This window comes from Zea mays, chromosome 3 (assembly GCF_902167145.1).
Source record: "Zea mays cultivar B73 chromosome 3, Zm-B73-REFERENCE-NAM-5.0, whole genome shotgun sequence".
Classification (NCBI taxonomy): Eukaryota; Viridiplantae; Streptophyta; class Magnoliopsida; order Poales; family Poaceae; genus Zea; species Zea mays.
The window spans coordinates 226817840-226845674 of record NC_050098.1 but is presented as its reverse complement, the minus strand read 5'-3'; the positions used below and the strand labels follow the sequence as shown (position 1 = coordinate 226845674).

Here is a 27835-nt window from a genome sequence, read left to right as displayed (position 1 = left end):
GTGGGTGACAATGGATGAATATTCTCCACAAGCTCAGAGACGTGGAGTAACGTGGTATCAAAGCTATTAGGATTAAATGGAGTAAATGCTGAGAGAGAGAGAGAGAGGAGGACGTGAGGGTGGAGTCGTGGAGACAAGCCGTCGATCAAGAGGGGTCCTCTAATGCAGTGACGAATCTTTATAAAAAAATTGTTCGAAGTCGAACTGACACATGTAGAGTCCAAAAAAATTACAACAATAGCTAGACTAGAAATAACATCACATCTCATATTACAGGCAACAGAAGACTAAGTAGCCAAAACCAGTTGCCACCCAAAGAATGTTCTCAGGTACCATATACCATGCCACGACGTCTGCCACCAAAGCACATGAACTGGAGGGTGAATTTCAAAGAAAATGACCAGTTTCAGACAAGGCGACTTATGTGCGTTAGTCAATGGTGCTCATTTGTACAGTGATATGCCACCGTTGATGGCAGAACAATCACTTGCTTATTGTACAGCAGTTTGCTTCAGGCTATCTTGTGGCAGCTGAGCACAGGCTACACTCCAGTGTTTTCAGTTCGCAAGTAATTGCTCTGATCAGCTCAGTCCAACATGTTGCTAATTCACTCGCTTGCTTTGGCTACATCAGTTTTCTTTGCATTAACGTCCTCATCAGGAGCTTCCTTGACTGGTTGCTGCACATCAGTGTCATGGGCAACTTGTTCGGAAGAGGCTTCCGAGTTGGCAGGCTCACTACCATTAACAGGAGCAGGCAAAGGTATAGAGACAGAACTGTCCAAAGATGATTCTGCCGGTTCATCCACTGTTCTTTCTGCCTCCGATGGTTCATCTACTGTTTTCTTTGCCACTATCTCAACTGATGGGGCTGAAGATTCTGCTGCAGCAGAGGCAGCCTCATTTGTACATATGTCGGTATAGTGATTTGAAACATCTGGATGCCGTTCAATCCCTTCAGTATTTTTCAATCGCTCATCCTCAGTACAACAATTTGGCTGTTCATTACATTCTGCTACATCTTTTACCTCCTCAGCACTACCATTTCCAAGATATACTGTTTCCATTTCATCCTCAGTGCCAATGACTTTACCATCATCAGCTTCCTCGGCCTCTAGTGAAGTCTCCAGAGAATTGGGGGATGATGAAGGAACAGAGGCAGATAAACGATCATCAATGCCTCTCTCTCCATCAAATGTGAACCAATTTGAATTTGTAAAGAGGGAGCTGCTTATAAACACATACATGCATAATCTATCAGCCATCACATAAAAACTAAGGGTGACAGAACATTTCGAGATAGTAAATTACCTGTCCTGGTCATCTCCCAGACGCAAAGAAGATATTACAACCTCAGCTGATTCATCATCAAAATACACATCCTGAAAGAGAATGAAGAAAAACAGTCCACTGATATAGAAGTTCAACCTTTTTCTACTTGAGCAAAAACAATATAGTTCATATTTATTGCACTTCATATCCAAAATGGCCAAATCCCCCCCCCCTCCAAAAAAGAACAAGTTAATTATGTCTCTCCTTTCTACATAAAAAGCTGATTGCATCAAATCTTTCATATTCAGGAAACTGCAACTATCACATTGCATGTTACAACAAACTAAGATGAGCAGGATAGCAATAAAGGAGACATAGTTCGCCCTGAAGTATTACCTCATCATCTCGTTCAAGTGATCCTTGTGCCTGCATTGACAAAACAAACATGCATCAATAATATGTAGCAGTACTCTAGAATGTCCACATTTACGAGAAAAATACTAAAGCAAACATGAAAAGGTTAGCATCATCATCATACAGCTGATTGGTCTTGCTTATGTGAGATAAGGGGAACTAATCTATTTTCCTCAGGGCAATGTCATATCATACATTAAAAAATAGATGTGAAGTATGTCAGTAGCAACAAGCTATTTACTCTAAATGTTATCACCTCTTCAATGTCATCGTTGCTATATATCCCATAACGAAATGCCTGACTTAAGTTATTAGCAAGAGCTGCCACGTCGTAATCCCTGTCCCGGAAGTCATCATCATCGCTGTCCCTACCACGGTCATGTAAAGATGTCGGGCGCCTGTCCCAGCAAAACAATGGCAGCAACGTTTAGACAAAACGAAACCAATCGATAGCAGATATAAGATACGAGAAGAAAACAGAACGTACCCACAAGCCCAATGATAAACATTCTCCACTTCATTGCGTTTGACCAGCACATTTGTTTGCCATTCAACCCAATCATTATTTTCCTATTAAAACAAAAGAAACAACCAAACACAATAGTCAGCAGAAAACCAGGCACTCGTAAGCCAAAAGATTTGACAAAGGAAAGCGAACCTGTAAGTGAGCCTGGATTGTGTTGTTACTATTGCCCAACTGAATAAGTTTATTGGCTATTCTTGTCATGTGACCAACATTTCCAATTCTTGGAGGGGTTTTCCCTTCAGAGGGAACAGTAGGCTGAGCATAGAAGACACACCAGAAAATAAAAAGGGATTAGGTCTCTGTGATAAAGTAAAAAATAGTTACAGTGTATTGATAACTTACCCCATTAGACTCAGTCGACAAGGATGAAAACCTCTCTGAGACAAGAATTTTACCAACAATATCACATTCATGAAGAACATGCTCAACAACTTCAGGTCTTTTACCCTCCAGGCAAGCAACAATTATATTCTCAACATGATGGTGCAAAAAGTTGTTATATGGATACCTGTGTTACAAAAAACATAAAAGGGGGGCTTTTGACCGGAGAAACAGAAGAGTTCCAAAAAAAACATATCCACACATACTCAAAGAACAAATCAATCGAGCGCTTTATTGCTGACTGCCTTCTTAGCTCTTTTTCAGCAGTTTCACTTCCAATTGTAAGCAGCACAGAGATGAATTCTACAATCTGGAAAAAAAACAAGATTAAATCCAGATTAGCATCAAAATGAACAAGAAAAACAGCAGGCACAATAATATTCACAAAATGAAAACCAATAAAATGTCATCTAGCGGAAGACAGACTAGCACTTGATGCCGACAAAACACACGCATGTATGCCATGGATAGATCCCAACCAAAAGGAGTCCAACTCCCAACCAAAAGGAGTCCAACTAAAGTGATGCACATATCCTATCCAAACCACTAGCATGTGCAGAACACCAATCCATTACCACATCAGTCAAATCATCCAAATTATTCACGGTTGGCCACACGATGGTGTCACGGCCAGAGGCCTGGAAGCCAAATGTGCCCACGTGCACGCCACAGAAGGTGGCACCACAGTAGCACTTGAAACCTGTCAGGCACATGCGTTTTCTAGCAGCTGCTCTCCTTGGAACCTGAAGAGTCTGCAACCAAAGGCTTGAGCTCAGGAGAGACCACGCCAAAGACTCAAAGAGGAAGGTTGACCGGGCTGGAGGTTCAGGCGCCACACCTGCTGGCTGCTGCTTGTTCAGGCCGCAATAGCACCTGGAGCAAAGATCCAGCGTGTTGAGGCTGCCAAAGAAGCCGCAGATGTTGGCCCTCCTGCCAGTCCACCGCCATGGCCACCGGACCAAATCAAGGGAGCGCAAATATCAAGTATGGCTGTGTTGAGGTGGGGGGGGGGGGACGGAGGGCAGAAGGGATTAAAAAGGCATAGCGTAAAGGTGTGACAGCCTGACAAAAAAACTCGACCGGGGAGGGAAAGACCGCCCTCCCGGTATTATATTAAGAAGAGACTGGAACAAGTGGGCGCTGGCTGCCTAACAAAGAAATGAACTGATGATACGCTAGCAGCCGAAGGATGCTTCTGCCAGGGGCACTAGGGTGGCAACAAGTGGACGCTGCTGCTGCCCGGTAACAAGTGTCTGCCACCACAAATGTGTTCAACAAAGACCAACGAGTTTGTAGATATTTCCCTCTGATATCCAAATTAAGGGCAGGCCTTGTGCAGCCTCTCCGCATTTGTGGGGAGGCTTGCCTCGGTTTATCCCTTCCCTAAACCCCTCATGTGGGAGCCTCTAGCACTTGGTCTGCCCTTTCCCTCTGGTATCCAAATGCGTCACATTGTTTTGGGCCTCGTGGCAATGGATATCTAGATCTGAACAGCATTCGTCCAATTAAATCCTACGCAGGTTGAGTCCATTTGGATTTTGGATGATCCAAATCCATTGTTAGGTCTAGCCATGGATAAGTTCTCTATGAGCCTTTTTCGTTATGTCCAGGCAACAATATACATGGTCAGGCCTCAGTACAGATGAATGTGCTTGAGGTATAATGTGCTTGAGGTATGTTTGCTTAGTAATCTAGACAAGCAAATGCTAATACAACCTTGATCTTCCCAGAAGCATAATTAGACCAAGCCATGCGACCAAAATCTAGCACCTGCTAGATGACAGCACCATCTTAAGCGGTACCTAAATAATCTTAGTTAACACATTGTTCATCACCTCAGTCTGCAGTGCAGTGAAATACAAGGGTCCTGAGCTGCTACTTGGAGCCACACCAGCAATGGTCTACATCATTTAAAGCCATGTTGTCACACACAGAGAGGCTTCTTAGTCTCCATGAAGGTGCTTAAAGCTCTGTTCCTTGCTTGATGCTTTTCTAGCTTTTAGAGATCAAAGGATCATTTCTTTCGTTTAGTGTTCAACCACTTAAGGCTTAGGAAAGAAGCATACATAGAGAGGATAAGGGAGGTAGATTGTATTAAGGGAGGTGAATTGTATTAAGTTGTATGCACCGACCAGTTCAACCCAAAATCTTAAGTTGAAGGAGAGAGAGATGGACAATTCCCTTATATTCCAACATTCCCACTAAGGGCTTGTTCGGTTAGCTCTCAATCCATGTGGATTGAGCGGGATTGGATGGGTTTGAATCCCAAACAAGTCAAACTTCTTCACAATTTTTTCCAATCCCATCCAATCCATGTGTATTGGGAATAACCGAACAAGCCCTAACGTGGAGGCACCCTCAAGCCTTAGACATGGAATAGGAGCTAGCAGCACTTATATTTTATTTAATTATGCTAACCAGGATTCGGACTCAAGACCTCTGGCTTTAATACCATATAAACTGCATGCACCGACCAGTTCAAACCAAAAGCTTAAGGTGATTGGCAGACGTGAGCAATTCACTCATATTCCAACATATCAGATAATCTCAATTGAACATTTATAGTATTGTTTTTTTGAAGAACCACTCATATTCAAGCAATTTTACTCATCTTTCTTTAGCTAAAAGGCACAAAAAAACATAAATAAACAGGAAATCCATATTCAAGCATTTTTGGGCACAGGGCAACAACTAAACAAGGTGATATCAGGCATGCCTGGTCAGCTTCTCACCAAGAGATCATTCAATCTCCAATAGCGCTCAAGCTCATTTTTTTCCCTTACCAAAGCTACTAAAAAAACAGAACCAACCCAACATCTCACCCACAATAATGTCCATAAAAGGTAGAAACTATAGCAAAATTATGATGAGCAAAAATAGAAGTGAATATATGTAATGTAACATGTAAATCCATTCATATGAGAAACAAAGAGTTTATGCAATAAGATTTGGTCACTGAAGTCCATGGTTAATTGTAAAAGGGCAGTGTGTCATCTTGTACCTTCAGACGATGTTTTCCAAGAGGTGGGCGCAAAGATCCATAAGTTGTTGGCAACCCGCTTTCAGTAGCCGAAGTGTCCAGTAACTTCAGCAAGTTGCCTAAAAACTTATGTCAGTCATACCAATAAATCAACAAATATATAGAATAAGAATCGGTGTCCAGCATATATTTCTAAGCCCACCAATTATGAAGCAAGGTAGCATATAATTTCCCAAGTCCTAAGGCCTATAAATTATGAAGCAAGATGCTTCAAACCAAATAAATATGCATGAAATATCCAACACTCACCTAAACTGTCAAGCATGCCATCAACTGTCTCTGGACTGGCTGTGACCAATGCCCCATGACTTAAGTTGCTTCTGAATGCTTGATACGAAGCTGATGCTAGTCTTTTCGGATCCAGCAAAGATATGCACACTGATAGTGAATGAACCAGAACAGATTTGGGTCTTGATTCTTCAAGAGCATGATGGAACAACCTTCCAACAAAACTGTAATTTTCATAGAACATAACAAAAAAAAGTAAGTCATGAGAAGGGAAGTAAACAATGAAATGCCCACTTATATGGGGTGAGGTTTCTAGATAAGATATGTACAATGTTTCTTTATAACTCATGGAGCATAATTTTAGTACACTACACAAAATATGTAAATTGTTTCTTGACAAAAAAAATCCCAAATGAGTAATTTGTGAGTAGAATGAAGTTAGAATTTAGAATACCTTGGACTGCATATTTTCGCAGCAAGAGACGGAGGTGCACAACGAGTAACTGCACATAGAACTTCCGCAGCATTGGCATGCACTTCAGGAGAATCCTGCTTGGCAATAATACACATGAACTTTTCCGCTAGAAAAAAATTCTACCATGATCTTTCTTACAACAAATAGAATGTAATTGAGCAGCAGTAGTGTTTTAACACTACAATATTTATGGGAGAAGAAAGTACGTATAACCCTGTCAAATGTCATAAAACTCTAATTTTCATCCTCAACCATGGTTTCAAAGGCGTCGCCTAGGCGTCCAGGCGGCCAAAAAGTCTAGGCGTCCCCGTCGCCTAGCCAAGAGTCGGCAAGAGGGGAGGGGGAAGAAGCCTAGCAGAGACTTTGGGGAGCGGGATCGGCGGCGCAGAACTCGAGGGAGTGCCGAGCTCGGGGGAGCGGTGGCGCAAAACTCGGGGGAGTGCCGAGCTCGGGGGAGTGCCGAGCTCGGGGGAGCGGCGGCAAAACTCGGGGGAGTGCCGAGCTCGGGGGAGCGGCGACGCTGAGACTCGGGGGAGCGCCGCCGAGCTTGGGGGAGCAGGAGCAGCGATGCATGGTTGTGGACGAGCGGCGACAGTGAGATGGGAGCAACCCTAACCGGAGGATATATGGGCTGCCTGCCTGGTGGGCTGGGCCATCTCTTCTACCCCTTCCTTCTTTTTTTCTTTCTCCCTTTTTCTTTTTCTTCCTCATATATGTTGTTGTTCTGTCTTTTCTTTAATTGGTAAGGCGTCATCTTGCTCGCCTTAGTAAGCGCCTAGGCGTCGCCTAGGCATCCAGGCGATGGCCCAACTCCTTGTCTCGTCTTACCGCCTTAAGAACTATGTCCTCAAACTACCAAAGACGGCATAATATCCAAGAAAGTATGTATTCCAGAATAAAAAAAATTCCAGTACAAACAGCCCCCCCCCCCACACACACACACACATACACAGTACCACTTGGTTTTGCTCATAACACACCATCTTAATTGGCTCACATGCTTACTAAGCCATTTCAGTTGGCTGGGAGAATCCAACATGTTGACCATCATGGCTGGCCACTGCCCGCCACTAACCTTTGGAGGTATACAGACAACTTCTCTCATCTACACATCTCATCTCCTCTGAGCCAGCATCAGCAACTGGTCAGGTTGTGAATGAAACGAGCAGAAATGGTGCATCCAGATTCAACAATGTGTCGTAGTACATGCTTCAAGGTTCACCTTTGCCAATCTGGTTGCAGCGGTAACTGAATCAAGCTATCAGCAAGGTGATTAAGGATATCTGGATATGTGTGCAATTTGATGGGGAGAGTCAAATGGACAGGAGACTATCAATTTGAGAAGAAATGGCAATGATTTATGGCTTAGCTGCAAGGTGCATTAGGGAAATATAGTAACAGAGGAGACTAGGAAGAAATGACTGTTCATGACTTCATGGAATGGGCTTTAAATAGTCCCTCCGTCCCAAAACGATAAGCGTATTTTGATAAGGGGAAATTAACACAAAATACATTTTGACCCTTAATTTCTCTTATAATAGTCATGTGAGCAAAAAACAGTATCACCTCAGAGGCGCCTTGCATACAAATCTATTGATGCAGGTTCTGTCCTTAACTTGTACAGAATTTGAATAATTCTCGGTCAAGGTTTATAATATTTTCACATACAAGATATGCTTATCATTCCAGGAAGGAGAGAGTATTTATTATTTTAATTGGGTGTACAAGTCAACGCACAAGTGTATTCCTACATAGAAAAGCAACCGACAAAAACTGTTATAACTTAAAGAAAATCAGTCACCCAAGCACCGCCTGCCACCTAATACCTGATAAGAACATAGCCTACCTATCTATGATTAGGCACTAAACCATATAATATAATGCATAGCCAAAGCACTGCCAGTAAACTAGATTAGTAATGAAGGTTTCATTACTTTTAAATGTTTGGAGGATTACAGAAATTTATTTTCCAGCTTTCAATATGGTGGTTTCCCTGTTACTTTTGTTGCATAATTGAGATGGACACTGTTATCCATGTCATAGAGGTAAGAATGTTTCAATTGAATGCAAAGTTTCTGTTTCTGAGCAGACCAGTGATCAAATATGTAACTAAAAAAGAGCAGACCCAGTGTCAAGAGGCTCCCACATGAGTGGGATCTGGGAAAGAAATAACCGAGGCAAGCCTCCTCCCCACAAATGCGGAGAGGATGCTTCGAACCCGCGACCTAGTGACTCAGTGAGACAGCTCTCACCATTGCACCAGGCTTGCCCTTCAAAATCAAATATATAACTAAAATAGGAATTTATGCTTGCAATTTCCTGCCAAACGATGTCACCATCGCTTATGTCCTAAATATGTTCCCATGCATTAGAGATTTTTTAACTTACCGATGAGCCAAACTTGTCTGCAATCATTTCAAGGACATCTGTATTTTCTAACCACTGCAATGTATCACCATAGTTTGAATATATGGTCTCATCAGCACCAATCAGTCGTATCAGCACCTAAAGAATTCGGGGACAACATCAACCAAATGCACCCAACAATTCATTAATTTAAAATAATTCATGATAAACTTACCTCCATTATCGATGTGATGCCAATCAGGTCAACAAGCTGGACAACTATCTTTGGATGCCCCTATAAAATGCAATAATAAAAGTCCCATAAATCTATTTGAATGTTGAGTTCAAAAGAAACTATTAGCTTGTAGACAAAAGGGTACCCCAAATTTTGCTTAGGAAGATTTCATACAGGTAAGAGTATAGGTAAAAACTAAACCGAGTATTAGAAGACTAGGAATTAAACAAACCATGTGAACATAAAAACATGAGAGAAGGACAAGTGTGATGCAAGACTTTGTATTTAAATACATAAAATAAATTATCGTTTTCACAAAAGGACACAAGGAATACCTGAACATAACTCATAAGTGGAGCAGTCTTCCTCAGCATCAAACATATTACCACCTATACATAATTATATAATTTACTAAATTCAGCCTCAGCATAAAAACGACAGAATGAAGTCTAGCCCAAAAATTACAAACTTCTCCAAAAGACTCGACACTATCTGATGATTCAGATAAACCAGATTCTCTTTCACAACGTGGCTAACAAGCGCAGCATGTGGCGTCTCAGGTGCTCCTCATGAGATCATCCGCCCCTGATCTCTAATGATCTAGTGGGTTGAGAGGGTTTTAGTAGACTGTTTTTGTTTGAGACTTGGACACTTGGTTTATTTATACCCATGGATGGAGTAGTGTGCATGTTGTGGGCTGGGGGCATCACATCTCTCCTGTTCTCTGTAGACTTGGTACAGTTTATTTCCTCTATCTTAGTGTCATATCACGCAATTCTCCATTATTATTTGAGAAAAAAATAGTCAGATTGACAAAGTTACCTTACTGAAGTAACCAGACAATAATGTGCTATGTGGATGATCAGGTTTCACAAATGAGAAAAGCAAGTCCATTAGCTGCAACACAGACAAGGAGAAGAAAATAAAGTAAACCATAATTCAATAATCTACAGGTAGAAATTTTTCAAGGAAAAACTCCAAGGAGCAAATATATGACGAGAATGCCAACCTCTTCATCCTCTACTAAGGTCCTCAAAATGACATCGATTTCACAAGTAAATATTTCACAAGCAATAAAAGGGAACCTACAAGGAGAAGTTCAAATGAATAGGAACTTCAGGATTTTACATAAAATGACAACACTAGTTATCAATGATTCAATGGTCATACTTGAAGGAGCGCTTCCTTTCAGCATCCTCTGGAACTTCTTCCAAAATATAATGAAGCAACTGTTCCACCTGGGACTTGTCACGTAAGCTACACAGAACAATTCAAGTTACATAGAGGGAAACCAGTACTATTGGGTAAAATAAACACCAGCATGTTGCAATGTTCAAAAAAGGAAAACTGGATAAGGTTTATAATAATGCATACAGCAATATCCTCCAACAAGAAAATGTAACTACTCCCACCAGTGTACACACAACATTTCAGACAAAATGATTGAAGTGAATGCAGTATTCTGTATTCTTTTGTTTTCTGAAACGTCATGTAAAAGTGAGTAGAGGTAGTAACACATTTTGGCCCAAAGAAAAAAGTGCAACTCTTTGCAGATAATACAAACTATATATAGAACAGTACCAGTAATCAAATATAGAGTTCACTGAAGTACAATTTCATGTGCATATGAGGACCTTTGCAGGAACGATAAGTGCATAAAAAAATTATATCATATAAGCATACTTATTGACTATTATTTTTATTCTCTAATAGGCATTTCATTTGACGCCACAACCACTCCACTGTATGTATCAGAAGTCACAAGTGAAGTTATAATAAGACAGCCCACAAAAAAAAACAAATACTAATGTAAGTTCCATCAGTAGATTGAATATGCTGCTCATATCACAGAAATAAATAAGAAAATTACAAGTTTATGAGTCTTGAGTTCAGTGCTTTGCACTCCTGAATAATTTCATCCTCATCAAGAAGTTCTTCCAATGTAAAATTTTCTTTGTCCAGAATTGTATCCACCTGAAAAAAATCACTAAGTTAGCACAGTTAAGAACCTCTCTTTAACAATAAATGAGGAAGAAAAAAACGAAAGGCCTCCATGGTTCAAGCTATTTGCAGTGACTACTGAAAGAATAAGAATGATTCACGTTGACAGTTGTCAAGTTTGGAAATCACTTAAAAAGAAATTAATTTCAGATATATATCAAGTTGTACACACAAAATAGCACTGAAACAAAATTACAGATGTCACATCATTTTTATTTCCTATATATATTGTGACTATGCAAGTAATCCAACAAGGACATTCCCAAAAACAGAATTAATGGGAAGGGCATATTGCAATGGTACACTATGCCAGCATGAAATGCAATTCCTTTCTGGAGCAGCAGCAGTGCCCTATGCATAATAAAGCAGAATGCCACAAGACAATGTGTAATAAAATATAAAGCCACAAGACAATGTGTTCAGCATAAGAAAACAAACAAAGCCGCCTCTTTGCCATAAAATGAATCTCATCCACAAATAATTCAATCTTCCCCGAAACATAAGCCCAACCAGAACCAAAGCATATCATTCCTTTCAGCAGCACACGCTCTGATCCCACTGGCACCCTCAAATCCACGGGAACAGCATACACGTACTCATAAACGCAAAAATCACACATCCCTAAGCCACAGCACACTCGTACACTAATTCCAGAACGAAGTTCAAACGGGAATACACAAAATAAGCGAGCATTACGACCCAATCCAGAACAAGCAAACAAACCACCCCGCAGCTCAGTCACAGCGCCCGCACGCTCACGCTCTTAACCTGAGAGAGGCAGCAAAGGTGTGATGAGGAGCAGACGAATGGGAACTCACGGGCGAGGCCGCGGAGAGGCCGGTCATGCGCCAAAACATGGCGGCGGCGGTGGGACGACCAGCGGCGGATCTAGGGTTTGGGGCGCCGGGGAGAGCGAATCTGAGGGCGAGCCCACGCGAATCCGAGCGGCGGCGGCCGAATTGCCCGGCCGCGGAGGGCGGGTCGGATCGGGAGAGCGGGCGAGCGGATCGAACTGGGATCGCGAGATGGGGAGGGAGGCGCACGCTCGCGCGCACACACGAGACACGAGAGGATGAAAAAACAGCACGCTTTTCTTCTATTCGCCTTCCGTTTCTCTCTCCGTTTGGGAAGTTTGATTTGGGCTGGGTTTGGGGTTAATTGGGATTAGTTTTTGGTCCTGCCGTCTGGCCGAGACCGTGTGTTTCTGCGACTGGGCGCCGTTACTTTCATCGAGGCAGGTGGCCGGTGGCAATCGGAGGTTTCATTCTGCGGGCGCCACATCATGCAAGAGAGTGGATTTTATTTCCTTTACGAGGAAAATCAAAATTTATGAACCTGCAAATATCGGTAAAACAACAAATATTGTTAACTAAGAAAAATAACTCATGATAAAGTAATAAAAACAAAATAAGTTTTGACCAGGAAAATACATGCTCAATTATTTCTAGCACAGACTTCTTCGGTAAAGAGAAATTAGACGATAATAAGAGGTGCACTAATGAAAAAAGAGGGACAGTAGCTTCAATCTAAAGCATGTAATCTGAGTTGTATATCTCGATAAGAAGTTAAGACCTAAAGTAAGCGAAAGCCAATCCTTATGAGAATGACTACAAGCTTCGCAAGAACAAAAGACAAGGAATTAATCAGTTGAGATACTCCCAAATTATTGGTTCTCTCATGTACCTTGTTGGTGCAACCATACCTGATATCTCGTTTGCTATGAGAAAATTGAGCAAATTCACTTCTAATCTAGGAAGTGAACACTGGGGTGCACTAGAACGTGTAATGAGATACTTGAGAGGTATTTCTGCGTATGGACTTCATTATACTGGGTATCCTGCTGTACTTGAAGGGTATAGTGATTCCAACTTGATCTCAGGTGCAGCTGAGATCAAGGCCACAAGTGGATATATATTTGATATTGGTGGGGCTGCAATTTCTTGGATGTCTTGTAAGTAGACTATCTTAACGAAGTCTACTATGGAGGCGGAACTTGTAGCACTTGAGTCAGCCATTACTGAGGCAGAGTGGTTGAAAGAGCTCTTGATGGACATGTCAATGGTTGATAAACCGGTACCAGCCATTCTGTTGCATTGTGATAATCAAAGTGTGATCACAATTGTAGGCAATGTAAAGGAAAATGCAAAGTTCTCAAGACATGTGAAACGGCGAATCAAATCAGTAAGACATTTGATAAATACTAGAGAGAACGTCGTAGAGTATATTAATACTGCTCGAAACTTGGCGAACCCTTTTACAAAGGGATTAGTAAATGCTGTGATTGATGAAGCATCAAGGGAGATGGGATTGAAGCCCATGTGATGTTATCATACAGTGGTAACCCAATCTATGTGATCGGAGATCCTGTGAATTAGTAACTGGGAAGAACAAATTGTTTTGTATAACAAGAGACTATATTATTTTATTCGTTTTCTGCTAGAAGTTGCGTACTTTCGGTACCGCAAGGGAGGTTGACTTTTGTCTTAATGTATTGTGAGGCTTGTAACAGGCAAGGTACTATCCTGCAGGGTACACTTGTAAGAATACACCTATGTGAGTTTGACTGTGAGGTCGCGGTCTATGAGATATGGGTAATCTCAAAAAATCACTAAAAGACATGTGAGTATAACTGTAACGCTCCAATCAGAGGCATGGCTTTAGGCAGCCTAGTATCAATGATGCCTATAGGTGAAACCAACTTACACAAGACTAGCAATTCAAGGCTTTGTCCATTGCAAAGTCGTTTTTGGCGATTAACGCCAAAGGACCGCACCACCATTATTTTAAAATTTTCAAAAGGAAAAATCATTTCAAAAACCCTCTTGAAAGCTAAGGGGAGAATTTCTTCAGGGGGAGCTTTTATTTAGTCAAAGGAAAAGCATTTGAAACAGGGGGAGAAATTTGAAATCATATTCTTATACCTTTGGCTATTTGCAAAAGAATTTGAAAAGATTTTTCCAAAAAATTGCAAAAACAAGCAAGTGGTCCAAAATGTTAAATAGAAGAAAGCAATCACGTTTATTCTTAGACTTAGACTTATGTAGAAAGTCTTTCAATTGGTTTAAATTCAAGTAACCTATGCACATATATCAAAATTGCAAACTAGTTAAACTTTTACACTTCATATTTGCTTTGGTTTGTGTTGGCATCAATCACCAAAAAGGGGGAGATTGAAAGAGAAATGGGCTTAATATTTTCCTATAATCGATTTTAGCGGTTGACGTCCATCACAAACCACGTGGACTAATTAGTCTGCCTAGATGTCTTTTTTATCTCAGGTGCATAAGGTTAAACATAAACCAAGAAAGGAATTAAGTTGGGGACTCAAACAAGTTTGGAGAAAAGTACTAGAAAAGGTGTTGCAAGTGGCGCACCGGACAGTGTCTGATGCCCTAGGCCAAGCACCAAGTGAACTGCTCACTCTCCGGTTTTTCAGAGACGCCCTCCGGTATAATTCACCAAACTGTCCGGTGTGCACCAGACATGTCCGGTGTGCCAACAGTGCAACAGTCAACTGCAAAAGTGAACAGTGAAGTGAACAGTGCGCAGTTAGAAGTCAGAGCAGCAAGTCAGAACACACCGGACATGTCTGGTGTGCCACCGGACTGTCCGGTGCAGCTACAAGACAAAGTGTTCCAACGGTCAACCGCTCCAAACCCCAACGGCGTGCTGACGCGGCGCGCGCCGAACAGTGAACAGTGCCCTGTCCAGTGCACCACCGGACTGTCCGGTGCGTTATCGCCAGCAACGACTAGAATAGTGGCTGGGGCTATAAATACCCCCCAACCACCTCTATTCAAGGCATCCAAATTTTCTCAAGTTCACATTCAATACAATAGCAATAGCATTTACTCTAAGACACATTCCAAAGATCAAAACCTCTCAAAGCCTTCAAATCAACTCAATTCATTAGTGACTTGAGAGAGAGTGTTTTGTGTTCTTTTGTTGTTCTTGTTTCTTGGATTGTTTTCTCCTTTCTATTCTTACTCTTCCAAGTGCTTTGTAAAGCTAGCAAGAGACACCTAAGTGTGTGGTGATCCTTGCGGGGTCTTAGTGACCCAAGTGATCAAGGAGAAGCCTTGACCGGTTTGTGTGACCGATTGAGATAGGGAAAGGGTTGAAATAGACCCGGCCCTTGTGGCCTCCTCAACGGGGACTAGGTTCTTTGGAACTGAACCTCGGTAAACAAATCACTGTGTTCACTTGCATTGATCTTCACTTGATTTGTTTCCCCTCATTCCTCTCTCTAAAGTTCCCTTGCTCATATTGATCTGAGTTTGCTCCAAACGTCAGCCGTATTGATCGAGCAACTCTAAGCAAGGAAAACTATATTTTTTTAACTCCGATTTAATTCTAACACTAACCCTGACCTTAGTGTCTGTTTAAAGGCTATAAATCACAGGTTTCGTATATTCACCCCTCTAGGCGACTTTTAGTCCCATTGAGGTGTGGACTAGGATATTTAAAAGTATGTGAATTGAGTCCTAAACCTTAAAATTGATTGTTTTTACTGCATTCCTTCCGTGTCTGACTTGAAAAAAGAAATTGGTTTCGAAAAGGCTACTCGTTTTGCATTCACATTTCAAGGGTTTGTATATACCCCTTAGTGCCAAAATGTAGTGTTTTCTAACCCTCTTTTTTCCATCCACATTCAAATGAATGATAATGAATATAGATATATATACAAACTACATTCATAGATTATTTAATGAATGAATGTTTAGTCTAAAAAATTATATTTTTGGACGGATGGAGTACTCTATTTGATAATTAAATAAAATTGGTTATATAGTATGTCAATGTCGTTCAAATGACACTGGTGTAAACACAATACTTCTCATTGCTATTAGGATGTGTCCAACAGATCGTGCATATAGTCGTGCAAAAACATTGGTTTGAAATGTGGAATGCACTATTTACAAAGTGAAATTTGAAATAGGAAATAAGATAGGAGATGAGATAGGTAAGATACTGAATACAACATTAGCTTTATCAAATATGAGAACCTACATTATTTTCCCTATCAATAGAGCGCAAAGACTCAGCCATGTTTACTTCTAGTTCTTGCACCATTGGCTACAACAATTGTATGTAACATATACAGTAAAGGTTTTCCTCTAGTTGTGACCGTGAGATGCCGGTGATGTAAGGTTGTCTCCAATAGCTTTACACATCATCTGTAACTGACATAAAATTTCAAACTTTACTCTACAAATTGTGCAGTCTACATTACAAAATATTATAAAATAACATTTTATATGGCCATATGCATGGTCTGTTGAGCACGGATTTAAAATCACAACAAAAACGTTAGAAACTGAGAGAACGAGACAACTACTAAATCAAATATGTTATGGTTGTAAATATGTTTCCACGTATATAATTGTTTCACATTTCTTCCTTTTCGTTCTATAAATAACAAGAATGTAACGAACACAACGAGTCCATTGATCAAGGGCTTGTTTGTTTGGAATTATAATTTGTCTAGATTATATAATTCAACTTATTTTAAACTAAGTGTTAGCACAAAATAAGTTAAATTATATAATCTACCTAGATTATAATCCAAACAAACTCACAGCTCAGCTGAGGATCAAGTATAGTATGAGTTGAACAACCAAATGGCCGTTGTAAATAATCAACATATAATAGCTTAATTGGATCCATTAACAATGAAACCTAGCAGCTAAAAATTAGATTGAGTAACGGTGGATCGAAATAGACGTTCTAATACACCCGCTAATTATTAGTTCTATTAACAAATTTAGCGTTGTTAACAGATGTTAATAATTGACATGTATTTTTAACTCACTAACTAACCTTCTATCGGCAGATGGATTCGGATGTTCTACTAAAACTTAGTACCGATGGATCTAAACATATCCTAAATGTTCGAGTTAGGTTAGACTGTTGTCACAAACCAAAATTTCTAATTTTGGATTGTGAATAAAAAAATGACTAAACAAAACAATGATTTTGATATTTGATAAATTTTTAGGACTACCCTACAATTTGCACAAACTAGTTATTAAAAACTTAAATAGTTTATCGAACTTTTCTAAATTGAAGACTTTTTAGTGCAATGTTGCTTTTGATTGTTGTGTTATAAGTATGTAAAGTTTTCAAAACACGTTCGTAACAATGGCCTTCTATCTCTCTGATATATCTCTGTCTGTTTAGAGCCTTGAATTTAATTCCTTTTCTTTGGAGCTTATAAAGAATCTTTCCCCTATACTCCAAATCAATTATTTGACTTCATTGTTCGTTAATTTATCTCTAAAACCTGAGAATTTTCAGCCTTTTCATATATCTTTTATCTATTAGCGTGTTATAAAATTTGAAATATTCTCAAATATATTATCTTGAACTACAATTTTTTATTTGAGTTTTTCGTGTTCTAAAATATCTCTAAGAGTTTTCTCATTTTTTGAGCCTCCAAAGCAAATTTTCATGCCTCGTAATAAATATCTAAAATTGTCAAAATTATTTTAACCCCGAATTTAAAAAATTCTACATTTATCTAGTCCCACTCACACTTTGTATGCTACATATATCGTCATACACTGTTGTGTCTCCACTGACGCTCCAACCAAAACAGACCTAGTCGTCGAGCCCACTAACGCCCACCTAACAGCCACCGCCCACTGGCGTCTAAGCTCCAAGCCTCCAACTCCCCAGCTAGGGCGTCTAGGGCCCCAACCAAGCAACCAATGTTGGCACCCCAAGGCCAGGAACCCTAGTCGCCGCACCATCAGTGATAGCCACCTTCAAGAGTCGAGGCTCCGGTCGTTCAGCCTCTAGCTCTAGCGCCTCCTCGGATCCTCGCCTCCGGCGACTGACGCTCTAGTGCAACACAAATAGGTGTAGCATCATCGTGATCCGTGACCTACTAGAGGTTCCAAAATCGGGTAGAACGAGTTACCCAAACTTGAAATTTCTAGGTACCCAAAATCTCGGATGTAGAGTCTAGTAAGCTGTAAGCCTATTTTCGGGTACAGTTTATGGATAGCCAAAAAATTAAAAAGCCCAAAAAACGAACTCGAATTTTGGGGCTAACCCAAATGCCCATAGGCACAACTGTGCCTGACAGTCCCTGCCAGACGCCAGGGAGGAAGCGTTTGTGTTTCCCCATCGACACGCAGCAGAGGCCCACACGTTCATGCACCCGTGTGTTTCCCGATGTGAGTTAAGACACCAATCCATTAGCTCTAGGCACCTAGGTGCTAAAAAATCACTCGATAATTAGCGTAGACGTTTTGCAAAGCGTTTAGATTAGTTAAGCCATTATCATAGTGCTTGATTTAGGTTAGTTTCTAGTTGATAGAAGCGAGGTTAAACACTCTCGACCTATTGATACTTGCACACACGAACACACCATTGTATTGTACCAAGAGAGACTATATTTTTTGAGATTAATTTTACTGTGTTATAGTGTGGCTGCCACCATGTGGCAGAGGGAACAAGACCCACGACATTTCATCTGTAAGCTCGATAGTGGAAACGAGGGAAAGCATCTAAGAGGTGTCAAAAGCGGAGCACCACTTGCGCGTAGAGAAAGCTCGTGGCTATATATGAAGATACTTGACTGAGAGTTGGGTTCTCGTTTAGGCTACCCTTGCGTGGGGTCCAACGAAGATTAGTAAGGAGCTTGTGTGCTTCTTGATATCTCGGTAAAAATACCGACATGACAATGAAAGTTTGCATATCTACCTCATTTAAGTTACCATATTTATATCGTTATCTTTAGTTATGTGCTTCACCTTTTGTAGCATAGCTACATATTGGTTGATACGACTAGAACCTAGGTTGCATAACGCCTTTTGCAAATATTTAGAGAAAACCGTAGTTACACATATTAACACCTAGTCATCTATATAGGGTTTGTTTAAGAGCAAAAAAATAGAGGCCTAGATTAGTGTAGAAAATAGCTGTCCTAATTCACCCCTATTAGATGTCACCATCCCCAACAGTAACAATCGTTGTTAGCTCTACAGGCTGTTTACCTTTTTTATTTTTATGTAGTCTGCAAATACTTTGTTTACCTTTATGTAGTTTGCAGTTTATTATCTCCAAATGTATATGTTGATGTCTCTAAATTTTTCTTTATTTTAAATTATAAGACATTTTGTTTTTTAATATTAAGTTTTTGTTATGTTAGATATAAGATATACCTAGATATGTAATAAAAACAATGCAGATGGAAAAGCCAAAGCATCTTAGGAGTAGTATTTCAGTATTTGTGGGATGACTTTGAGAGCTAGTTTTCTTATAACTCAATAAATCAGAGGCAGAATCAAAACAATTATGTATAGATATAATGTGAAGGGAGAAAAATACTGGTTCGGTCAAAATGTAAATGATTATGTACAGAGCAGTACATCCCATGCAATAAGAACCAAAATGTAAGTTGAGACATTGTGATGTATTCAAGACTATTATGCCTATATTGACTTCACATAATCCCCCGAAAGCTATTCAAAGTTCTGAAAATTAGAAGCGAAGGGTATTCACGTGGAACCAGTTTATCCTTTGCCTACTTACAATGAATAATCACAGTCATTGAAGCAAGGTCACGAGGAAATAGCAGGTGAAGCTGCTCCCGAGTGAATAACAGCAACTTCACTGCATCTGCTGATACCTTCAAATGCCTGTACGCACACTCCTGAGAATCCCTCCAGAGCATGGAACACATTTCGAAGGCTTGTCTGCAGACTGTTCAGTGTCATGGCTCGGCTTACCCTCACAGAGGTTAGGTATCTGGCTTTCTCCTCCTCGACCTGCTTTATAAATGCATCCAGTTTCGTTCCATTCTTTGATGCTGAATAGTTATTCTTATTTGGAGGCTGGGCCGAGTTTTGCATTGTATTTTCACTGTGTTTCTCTAACTGGGTCTGGAACTTGCTATCCATGTTATCTGACTTCTTCTTTAGTTGGCGCTCTTCACTTTGCTGTACAACTATAGAGTGTATGACTGACATAAAGGTCTTTATCGCTTCAGCTGCTACCTGTTTGTATAAATAAGGGCCAACTTTTAAAGCGAGAAAATAGCTAAATGGTAAACACAAGGAAGTTGTGAAAGATGAATACACTAGTCCTTCAGTTCATAATGAATATGGCACAGGTTTCTTATTCAAATAAAAAATATACTCCCTCCGTTCTTTTTTTATTTGTCGCGTTTTAGTTAAAAAATGAACTAGTGGACAACAAATATTCGAGAACGGAGGTAGTATATCCTTAACCAAAAGTTGCTGAAAGCTGGGGTTCAATGGAAACAAAAGGGCAAGTTGGATCTATCATACCTTCTCTGGTAGCCTGTCAAGAGCACGCTGGAGTTCCTCAGAGAGGCTAAGGATTCCAGATGAACTTCTCATTAAGCCACCATCATCCGGAAGGCAGTCTGTGAGACCAATCCATTGGCTAAGGATGCTAACGTATTCACGCTGCGATGTGATAAGATTGCAGAAGGCAGTGTGCCATCCAGACACCTCAATTTCCAGCTGAGATGTTGCCTGGCGATGAGTGTCACTTGTTGGTTCACTCCCAGGTCTGTTGCCAAGGAGACTAACTTGCTGGGCAATATGGTTCTGGACCTGATGGCACTCGTGCATGTTTTTCCACATATGCACAAGCCTAGATCGAGAGAAGAAAGTTCAGATAAGGTAAGATGAATGAAATAGTATTGTGATAAGGACTAACTGCATTAAAAAAATTAACATTTGAGGTATCGACACTAAGCTGCAAAGACAACTTGCTACATGCATTCATTTATTATTAATCCAAGTGTCACATTCCAAGACAAAAGTCGTATTATGCATGAGGTAACTACTATCCAATATTCTAATTTAATTGCAAAAAAAAACTAGTATGACAACACTCAGCATGTAACTTACAAGTTAATAAACCATATTTGGGAGTTTGGAATGAAATTATCTTATAATGTTAATACAAGAACAAGCACTTGTGGATGTTTCAAAGTTTTAAATAGCAGTTTTTTTAGTATTATAGTTGATAACTTTTGGAGCTTACCCTGCAGATAATTCAATGATCTGAGGATATAATTCCTCGTCTCTGAGATTTGATATGGAAAAACATGCCAAACTCACAGCTTCTTCCAATGAGATTATCCGAGTTTGCAGTTCTTCAATAGAATCCCGAAGTCTTTCGGCATGCAGTCTATCATGCCCTCCTGATTCCAGCTTTTGTAGCACTGAGACATGTTTCTTATACTGGAGCCTTGCAAATTCTTCATCCTTGCAAGATAAAAATAGTTATAATCAGCAATGCATTGATTTTTGGTAAAGCAATAAAATGGGAATATTTAATATTTTCTCATCATGCTGTCATGCTCTCTTGTTAATAGAACAAAAAAACACTGCTCAAGAAATAATTTACAGATGAATTGTGACAAATCATTGTGTAGCTAATAGCCAATTATTCTACTAGTTCAAGAGTTCACCTTGATTAACTTGTAGAGTTTTTGTTCCTCGTCATAAAGCTTCTCCAGTGTCTTGCCATGGTAACCATATCCAGAAGCACTAGAATTCAGAACTGAGGCTTCTCTGCTAGCCTGCTGAGATTTAAAAGACCAGCTCCAAGAAAGCGTGGAGAAAACCTTCGCAGGTTTAGAATTTTTTCCTGCACCTGGAAACAAACAACAGTATTCAGGAGTGTCTGAACACCAAGAAAGACAATGCTTCTGCCCTTTCATTTTCAATCCACTGTAACAAAGTAATTAGTGATGCACTTGATCATGGAATGGTTTCTAATATCGGTCACTTTCCATGGATGTCACAAAACATTTACATGCAAAAAAAGCATCGGAGAACCAAACAGCGCATAGACCAGAAGTTTCATACACAACAACTAAATGAAATAAAAGATTACACATTCATAAGCCCAAAGTAACTTCTCCTAAACAGGACATATTAAGACATTCTGTACAAACGATCTTCATTGCAGTTCTTCGGAGGATCCTTCAATGGTTTCAAACACGACATGTCATGCTTTTGAGTCTGAATTCTTAGTGAACAGCAGAATGTGAATTAGTGACATAAATAAATATTGTCAAAAGGAGCAAACCATGAAATGGAGACACATTAATCAATTCAATTTCTAAAACTACTAGATGGATATCTTGTCGTCAATTTCATTTTCTACGGCATAGGATATTTTCATACACCAAATATCAGACTACTTTGCTTGGTGATTTGTGGACTTCTCCAAAAGAGCATTGACTCGACACCTCCAAAGAAAGAAGATTCTAGAGCAGAGGTTATTGATTGACATATCAAAAATATGTACATAATGATAGTACATGGGCACGTATTACCTTTCTTTGCCTCTACCTCTAAGGCATCAGGCCGTCCACCAGCAGAGTCCAAAAAAATCACAACGTCATTCCCACTTGCTGCTGCTTTCAAGAAGTACTCATCAATCTCCTTAACAATCTCTACAAGCGACTTCTTACTCCTCCAAGGCACCGCCATAGAGTCTGAATCCTTTGTCACCCAGCTCACCGTTGAAGAGTTGCCATCACCCAGAGCCCTACCCTTGGCTGGATTCACATGGACCCTATCCACAATGACATCATTATTGCCAAGCATGCTTTCATCCTCCTCTCCATAAAATTCTGTGTCTACTTCAGGATCATTGTCCATGGTCACATGCGAGGCCACTTCTTTATCATTCCTATCAGCAAATGGAGATGGGAAACTCAAGGGGCACACATTGTAGGGATCCAAGTCCTCCCAATCTATGCCGGGTGGCAGGGGTGGTGGTAGAGGAGTCGAGCAGCTGTCAGTGTCGTCATCATCAGTAAAATCACCCCCATGGAACTCATCCTCCATCTTCCTTAATCTTATCGGACTCAAAACCAGAGGTGGTGGTGGTGGTGGGAGCTCACCATCCCTCTTCTCCATCTTTCTTATGGTTGTTACTGGACTAAAAGGGACAGGCGGCGGGGGGCATGGCGAGGGTGGCAATGAGGATGTCACCGAGAGTTCAGGAGGAGGAGGAGGAGGAGGCTGTGGAGTAGGCGAGGGCGGCACCACAAGGTCTACGGGAGGCTGCTGTGACAATGCAGACTCCAGCTCCACAAATTGCCGGAGAGTGGCTCCTGTGTTACGGAGGGCGTGCAGGTACGCAATGTGCACAGCTGCAAGCTCAGGGCGGCGGCGCACCAGCTGCTTCATGAGCTGCCTCCTGTCCTTGGAGCGCCTCACAGGCTCCTCATTGTCCACTTTAGAGTTGGAGCAACCCATCTGCCACCAAGGAACCCGCAGCTGCTGCTGCAGCAGCAGCTAGCACTCCCAAATTGGTACTTCCCCTGAGCTTGATCAAAATTGACTGAAAACTTGTAAAACTGCACTAAAACTCCAGAGCGTAGGCAGGCACTGTCCAGCCACAGCTCCTAACCGTAGGAGGCGCAGGAAAAATTCTCGGGATGGGTTTTACGGTTCCGCTAAAATTGGCTGAAATTCTCCTCAATCTGGCTCCTGCTCTCCAACAACCAGTCACAACAACCTAGCAACAACTCCTCTACTCTTGCATCAAAACCCGATGGAACCGGCGCTGAAACCAATTAGACAAAAAGTGACGACTCAGGCCGACGAATCAGTCGCGAGGAGGAACAAAGCCACGACGGCGACGCGGGCAAGCAGATTCTCGAACAAAAAGGGTGCCGTGGCGTGGCTGGTTGCCTTACCAGAGAGTGGAGTGGGCCGATTGATAGATGCTCCGAGGTCAGAACTGTTGGTGAGACTGGAAGCTAAGCCGGGCCAAAGAAAGAAGGATCTAGGCAGGCGGAGGTGAAGAATATGCCCGCAAAAGGAGAAGAGAGAAAGGTGGAGGTAACTGCATCGTGTGATTCTTACCCACTCCCTATCCAAGAAGCCATCTCCCTTCTCACCCCCCTCCCTTCCCCACTCTCTGGCGGGAAGCAGTCGGCAATGGGGGTGGAAGAGGAGCACCCGGCAATTGGGGCTTTGAGGGGGAAGAGAGGGAGAGGGATCAGCGGCGGCACGGCAGCCAGGCGGCAGGAGCAGAGCAGCAGGGAGAGAACGAAGGGGAAGGAAAGAGAAGGCGTGGGATTCGGTCTGTGTGATTAATAAAGTGTAGTAGTGGGAGGAAAATGTGCAGCAGGCAGAGCATCGCAAGGGCAGTTGGATTGGAGATGGAGAAGTGGTGCCATGGAGACGGTGGCCCCGCGGTGGGCGGTGGTGTAGGAATGTGGGCAGAGCTGCCACTTTTCACCACTGGCACCGAAACTACGAGGCCAGGCCTCCCTCCCTCCAAAGCTCCACTTGTAGGGCTGCCTGTGTGTGTCGTGTGCCCCTCTTAATTTTCGTCTTGCTATTGTGGCCCTTCCTCTCGGCTCTTGTCTTCTATTGATAAGTGCACACTCCACTCCACCTCAACCCACACACACAACCCAATCAGTGGTGCCGTATTTGTTGAAAATTGACAAGGCCATGGCCCACCGGTGTTTGTTTCGACAAGACTTTTTTATGGATTTGTTGTCCGGAACCGTCTTTAGTCGGATTACCTAATTTATATAAGATTTGATTATCTAGAATGAGTGTCCATTTTTTTTACAAAAGAACAAGACCTTAGAGCAACTCCAGTAGTTCTTTAATAGACTTCCTAAATCAACAATTTAAGTAGCTAACACAAAAACTCATCTCCAACAGTTCTCTAAACGAACTTTCTAAATTTAAGAACTTCTCATCTAACCTTATTTCTTTTCTACATTTGGCAACCATTTAGCAACTTACTAAACAAACATGTTTACTGCATTATGTAGATAATGAAGGTAATTGATGACATTTGTGACTTTATTTTTATGTGGATAGATACAAAAAAACTACAACCTATATTTAGAGAACTATTGGAGAAGTCACATTTTTTTACTCTCAAAGTTATTTAGCAACTTCTTAAATCTGTGATTTAGAGAGCTAAAATTTACATAACTATTGGAGTTGCTCTTAAGAGCATCTCCAACAATGCCTCAAACGGGTGTCTCAAATCTCTACTACTTATTAAGGCTCTAAGGGTAGCCTGCCGTTCTGCCTTCGTTCAATCTGGATCGTTCATCGCTGTTGTTCAATCTGGATCGTCCATCGCCACACTATCCTGCTAGTCGCGCCACGTGCTCGCTTCGCGCAAAAAATCGACACAAGTTGACAATACCAAGAGCTGATTACACAAGCTAACTGCTTCTTCTGTAGCAGGAAGGTTTATAAGTTGCTATCACAACCTTTGGCTAGCCGATATGGTACATTATATTTGCGCTGCGCTTGCATGGGCTGAGTTATTCGTACGAGGCCCAAGGAAGTACAAGTGAAGTTTAATTCAAACACGACTCGTCGTCGGGACTTCGTGCGCAGCCGCCACCCACACGGCCGCACGTTCTGCCAGCCCAGTATCCCAATCCAGTCCACTACTCCACTCCCGTTCCCCCAAGTCTAGCAGCCAAAGCATCGCCCGCTGATGGCGTCTCCGCCCCACTCATTCGAGGTCCGGACCCCCGGCGACTCGCCGCGGCCCACCGCCGCTCTCCTCTCCCCCTCCGTGGCCGCACCCCAGCCCTCCACCGCCTCCCGCCTCCTGCTCCTCCTCACCGCGGCCGTCGCCGCCGCTACGGCCTTCGTCCTGCTCCACCTGCCCACCACCGTCGTGACCGCGGCGTCCGCCACCGCGCGTCCGCTCTCCAAGCTCTCCAAGCCCGTGGTGCTGCTCATTTCCTCGGATGGCGTCCGCTTCGGGTACCAGTACAAGGCCCCCCTCCTGCACATCCGCCACCTCTTCGCCAACGGCACATCCGCCGCCGAGGGCCTGGTCCCCGTCTTCCCCACGCTCACCTTCCCCAACCACTACTCCATCGTCACCGACCTCTACCCCTCCTCCCACGGCATCATCAACAACTACTTCCCCGATCCCATCTCGGGGGACTACTTCACCATGAAAAACCACGATCCCAAGTGGTGGCTCGTGGAGCCGCTCTGGGCCACCGCTGCCGCCCAGGGGGTCCTATCTGCCACATTCTTCTGGCCGGGTTCGGAGGTTACGAAGGGTTCCTGGAACTTCCCCGACAAGTACTGTCGCCACTACAATGGCTCGGTGCCGTTTGAGGAGAGGGTCGACACCATCCTTGGCTATTTTGATCTCCCGCCTAACCAAATGCCATAGTTCCTGACGCTGTACTTTGAGGATCCTGATCACCAGGGGGCACCAGGTGGGTCCTGACGATCCTTCAATCACCGATGCGGTCGTACATATCGATGAGATGCTCGGGAGGCTCATTGCTGGTTTGGAGGCTAGGGGAATGTTTGAGGATGTGAACATTATATTGGTAGGTGACCATGGTATGGTTGGGACCTGCGATAGGAAGCTTGTGTTTCTCGAAGAGTTGGCTCCATGGATCGAGTTGAAGTCAGATTGGGTTCTGTCAATGACGCCATTGCTGGCAATCAGGCCGCCAGATGGTGTGTCGCCAGATGAGGTTGTGGCCAAGATGAATGAGGGGCTTGGATCTGGGAAGGTGAAGAATGGGGAATATTTGAAGATGTACTTAAAAGAGGAGTTGCCTACTTGCCTGCATTATTCAGAGAGTTACAGGATCCCGCCAATCATCGGGCTGATTGGGGAAGGGTATAAGATCGAGATGAAGCGCTCCAAGAGAAATGAGTGTGGAGGAGCCCATGGGTACGACAATGCCTTCTTCTCAATGAGGACCATATTTGCCACACATGGACCTCGTTTTTCAGGGTGGTAGAACTGTGCCCTCATTTGAGAATGTGGAGATATACAATGTCATGGCTTCCATTCTCAATTTGAAGCCTGCTCCAAACAATGGTTCAGCTTCTTTCCCTGGCACGATTCTGTTGCCGAACAAATGATCATGGATTGGTTTTGTAGGAGTAAGGGCACATGGATGTATGGTGGTGTTCTCATTTGGTTGTTGTTGTACCTCTTAAATTAGACTTCTGCCACATCACTGTATCACTGGTTTAGGAGAGCACAACCAAATGCAGCCCATTACGCTCTTGCGTCTCTAGAAAGGATTGGTCGTGTTCACTCAATGGTTACCCAAAATGTGGATAGGTAGTGAGCTGGGCCTGTGTTTCTTCATAGGTAACAGAAGTGTATTTTTCACCTTCACTTGTTGGACATGTAACTTAGGATGCATCATCGTGCTGGGGGTAATCCATTTGAGCTGCATGGGAGTGTATATGAGGTAATTTGTTTAGAATGTGGTACATCCATCAGCCGAGAATCATTCCAGGAGGAAGTGAAGAACCTAAACCCAAAGGTATGTTGTCTATTTTATACCAATTATGTTTATCATTTTAATTGTACATGTTTGACATGAACCCTTTGGATAATGCATTTGCCATACAATAAGTTAAAGTGGATTTTTTTGATGTTCCTTTGAAGTTGTTGGCTTATTGTATAATTTGGTATATGTTGCCTTTGCTTTTGGAATCATTCAGACACGATTCCACTGTAATGACCATTTCGTCAGCTTCTCACTAGATGTTATTGTTGATCCGAAGAACAATACATTTTTATGTAGATGATTGTTGCCACTTTCTACTCAAATTTTTAAGTGGTGTAATGCTTATTCTTTTTTGATTTGAACCGATATTCTGTAGCCCCTGACAACGGACGATTACTGTTTCTGCAGTGGGCTCAAGCTATCGATAGTTTGGAAGTAGGACAACTAGGTTCAGGCAAAAGTTTTGGAATGTAGCAACGACCTGATGGTGATGTTGAGATTGATGAGAAGTTCTGGGAGCAAGATTTTGAAATTCCTAGCTGCCATCAATGTGGTGGAGTGCTAAAGCCTGATGTGAGATTCTGTTCATCCTGATGCTTCTAGGATTAATTTCTTCATGTATATAAGTATGCTCAGTTGAAG

At 42.0% G+C, this 27835-nt stretch overlaps 2 protein-coding genes and 1 pseudogene across 4 annotated transcripts; 1 reads left to right on the top strand and 2 right to left on the bottom strand.

Annotated features, from left to right (window-relative positions):
• Window positions 1–163: 163 nt before the first annotated feature.
• On the bottom strand, window positions 164–12048 carry LOC103652598 (serine/threonine-protein phosphatase 6 regulatory subunit 2-like). The gene is made up of 19 exons (NM_001346783.1): window positions 11736–12048; window positions 10787–10890; window positions 10087–10173; window positions 9926–10001; window positions 9739–9813; window positions 9252–9305; window positions 8917–8976; window positions 8724–8840; window positions 6315–6409; window positions 5882–6084; window positions 5594–5691; window positions 2799–2902; window positions 2554–2719; window positions 2344–2466; window positions 2173–2255; window positions 1942–2083; window positions 1668–1697; window positions 1311–1381; window positions 164–1226 (listed from the first exon to the last, which is right to left on the bottom strand). Exons 1-19 carry the CDS (start codon window positions 11772–11774, stop codon window positions 608–610), a joined length of 2346 nt encoding a protein of 781 aa, NP_001333712.1. The 5' UTR covers window positions 11775–12048; the 3' UTR covers window positions 164–607.
• A 7159-nt stretch (window positions 12049–19207) lies between these two features.
• Window positions 19208–24274, bottom strand: LOC103651534 (DUF630 family protein). Of its 2 annotated transcripts, XM_008677184.4 has the most exons (6): window positions 23621–24241; window positions 22247–23487; window positions 21374–21558; window positions 20944–21167; window positions 20217–20547; window positions 19208–19922 (listed from the first exon to the last, which is right to left on the bottom strand). In XM_008677184.4, exons 2-6 carry the CDS (start codon window positions 23175–23177, stop codon window positions 19488–19490), a joined length of 2106 nt encoding a protein of 701 aa, XP_008675406.1. In that variant the 5' UTR covers window positions 23178–23487; window positions 23621–24241; the 3' UTR covers window positions 19208–19487. The 2 variants fall into 2 exon arrangements, with proteins under 2 accessions (XP_008675406.1, XP_008675404.1); XM_008677182.4 differs by having other exon boundaries at window positions 22247–24274.
• A 1147-nt stretch (window positions 24275–25421) lies between these two features.
• Window positions 25422–26904, top strand: LOC103651533 (phosphodiesterase superfamily protein pseudogene; annotated as a pseudogene). Its single transcript, NR_163858.1, has one exon. The product of NR_163858.1 is annotated as a phosphodiesterase superfamily protein pseudogene (transcript).
• Window positions 26905–27835: the final 931 nt, after the last annotated feature.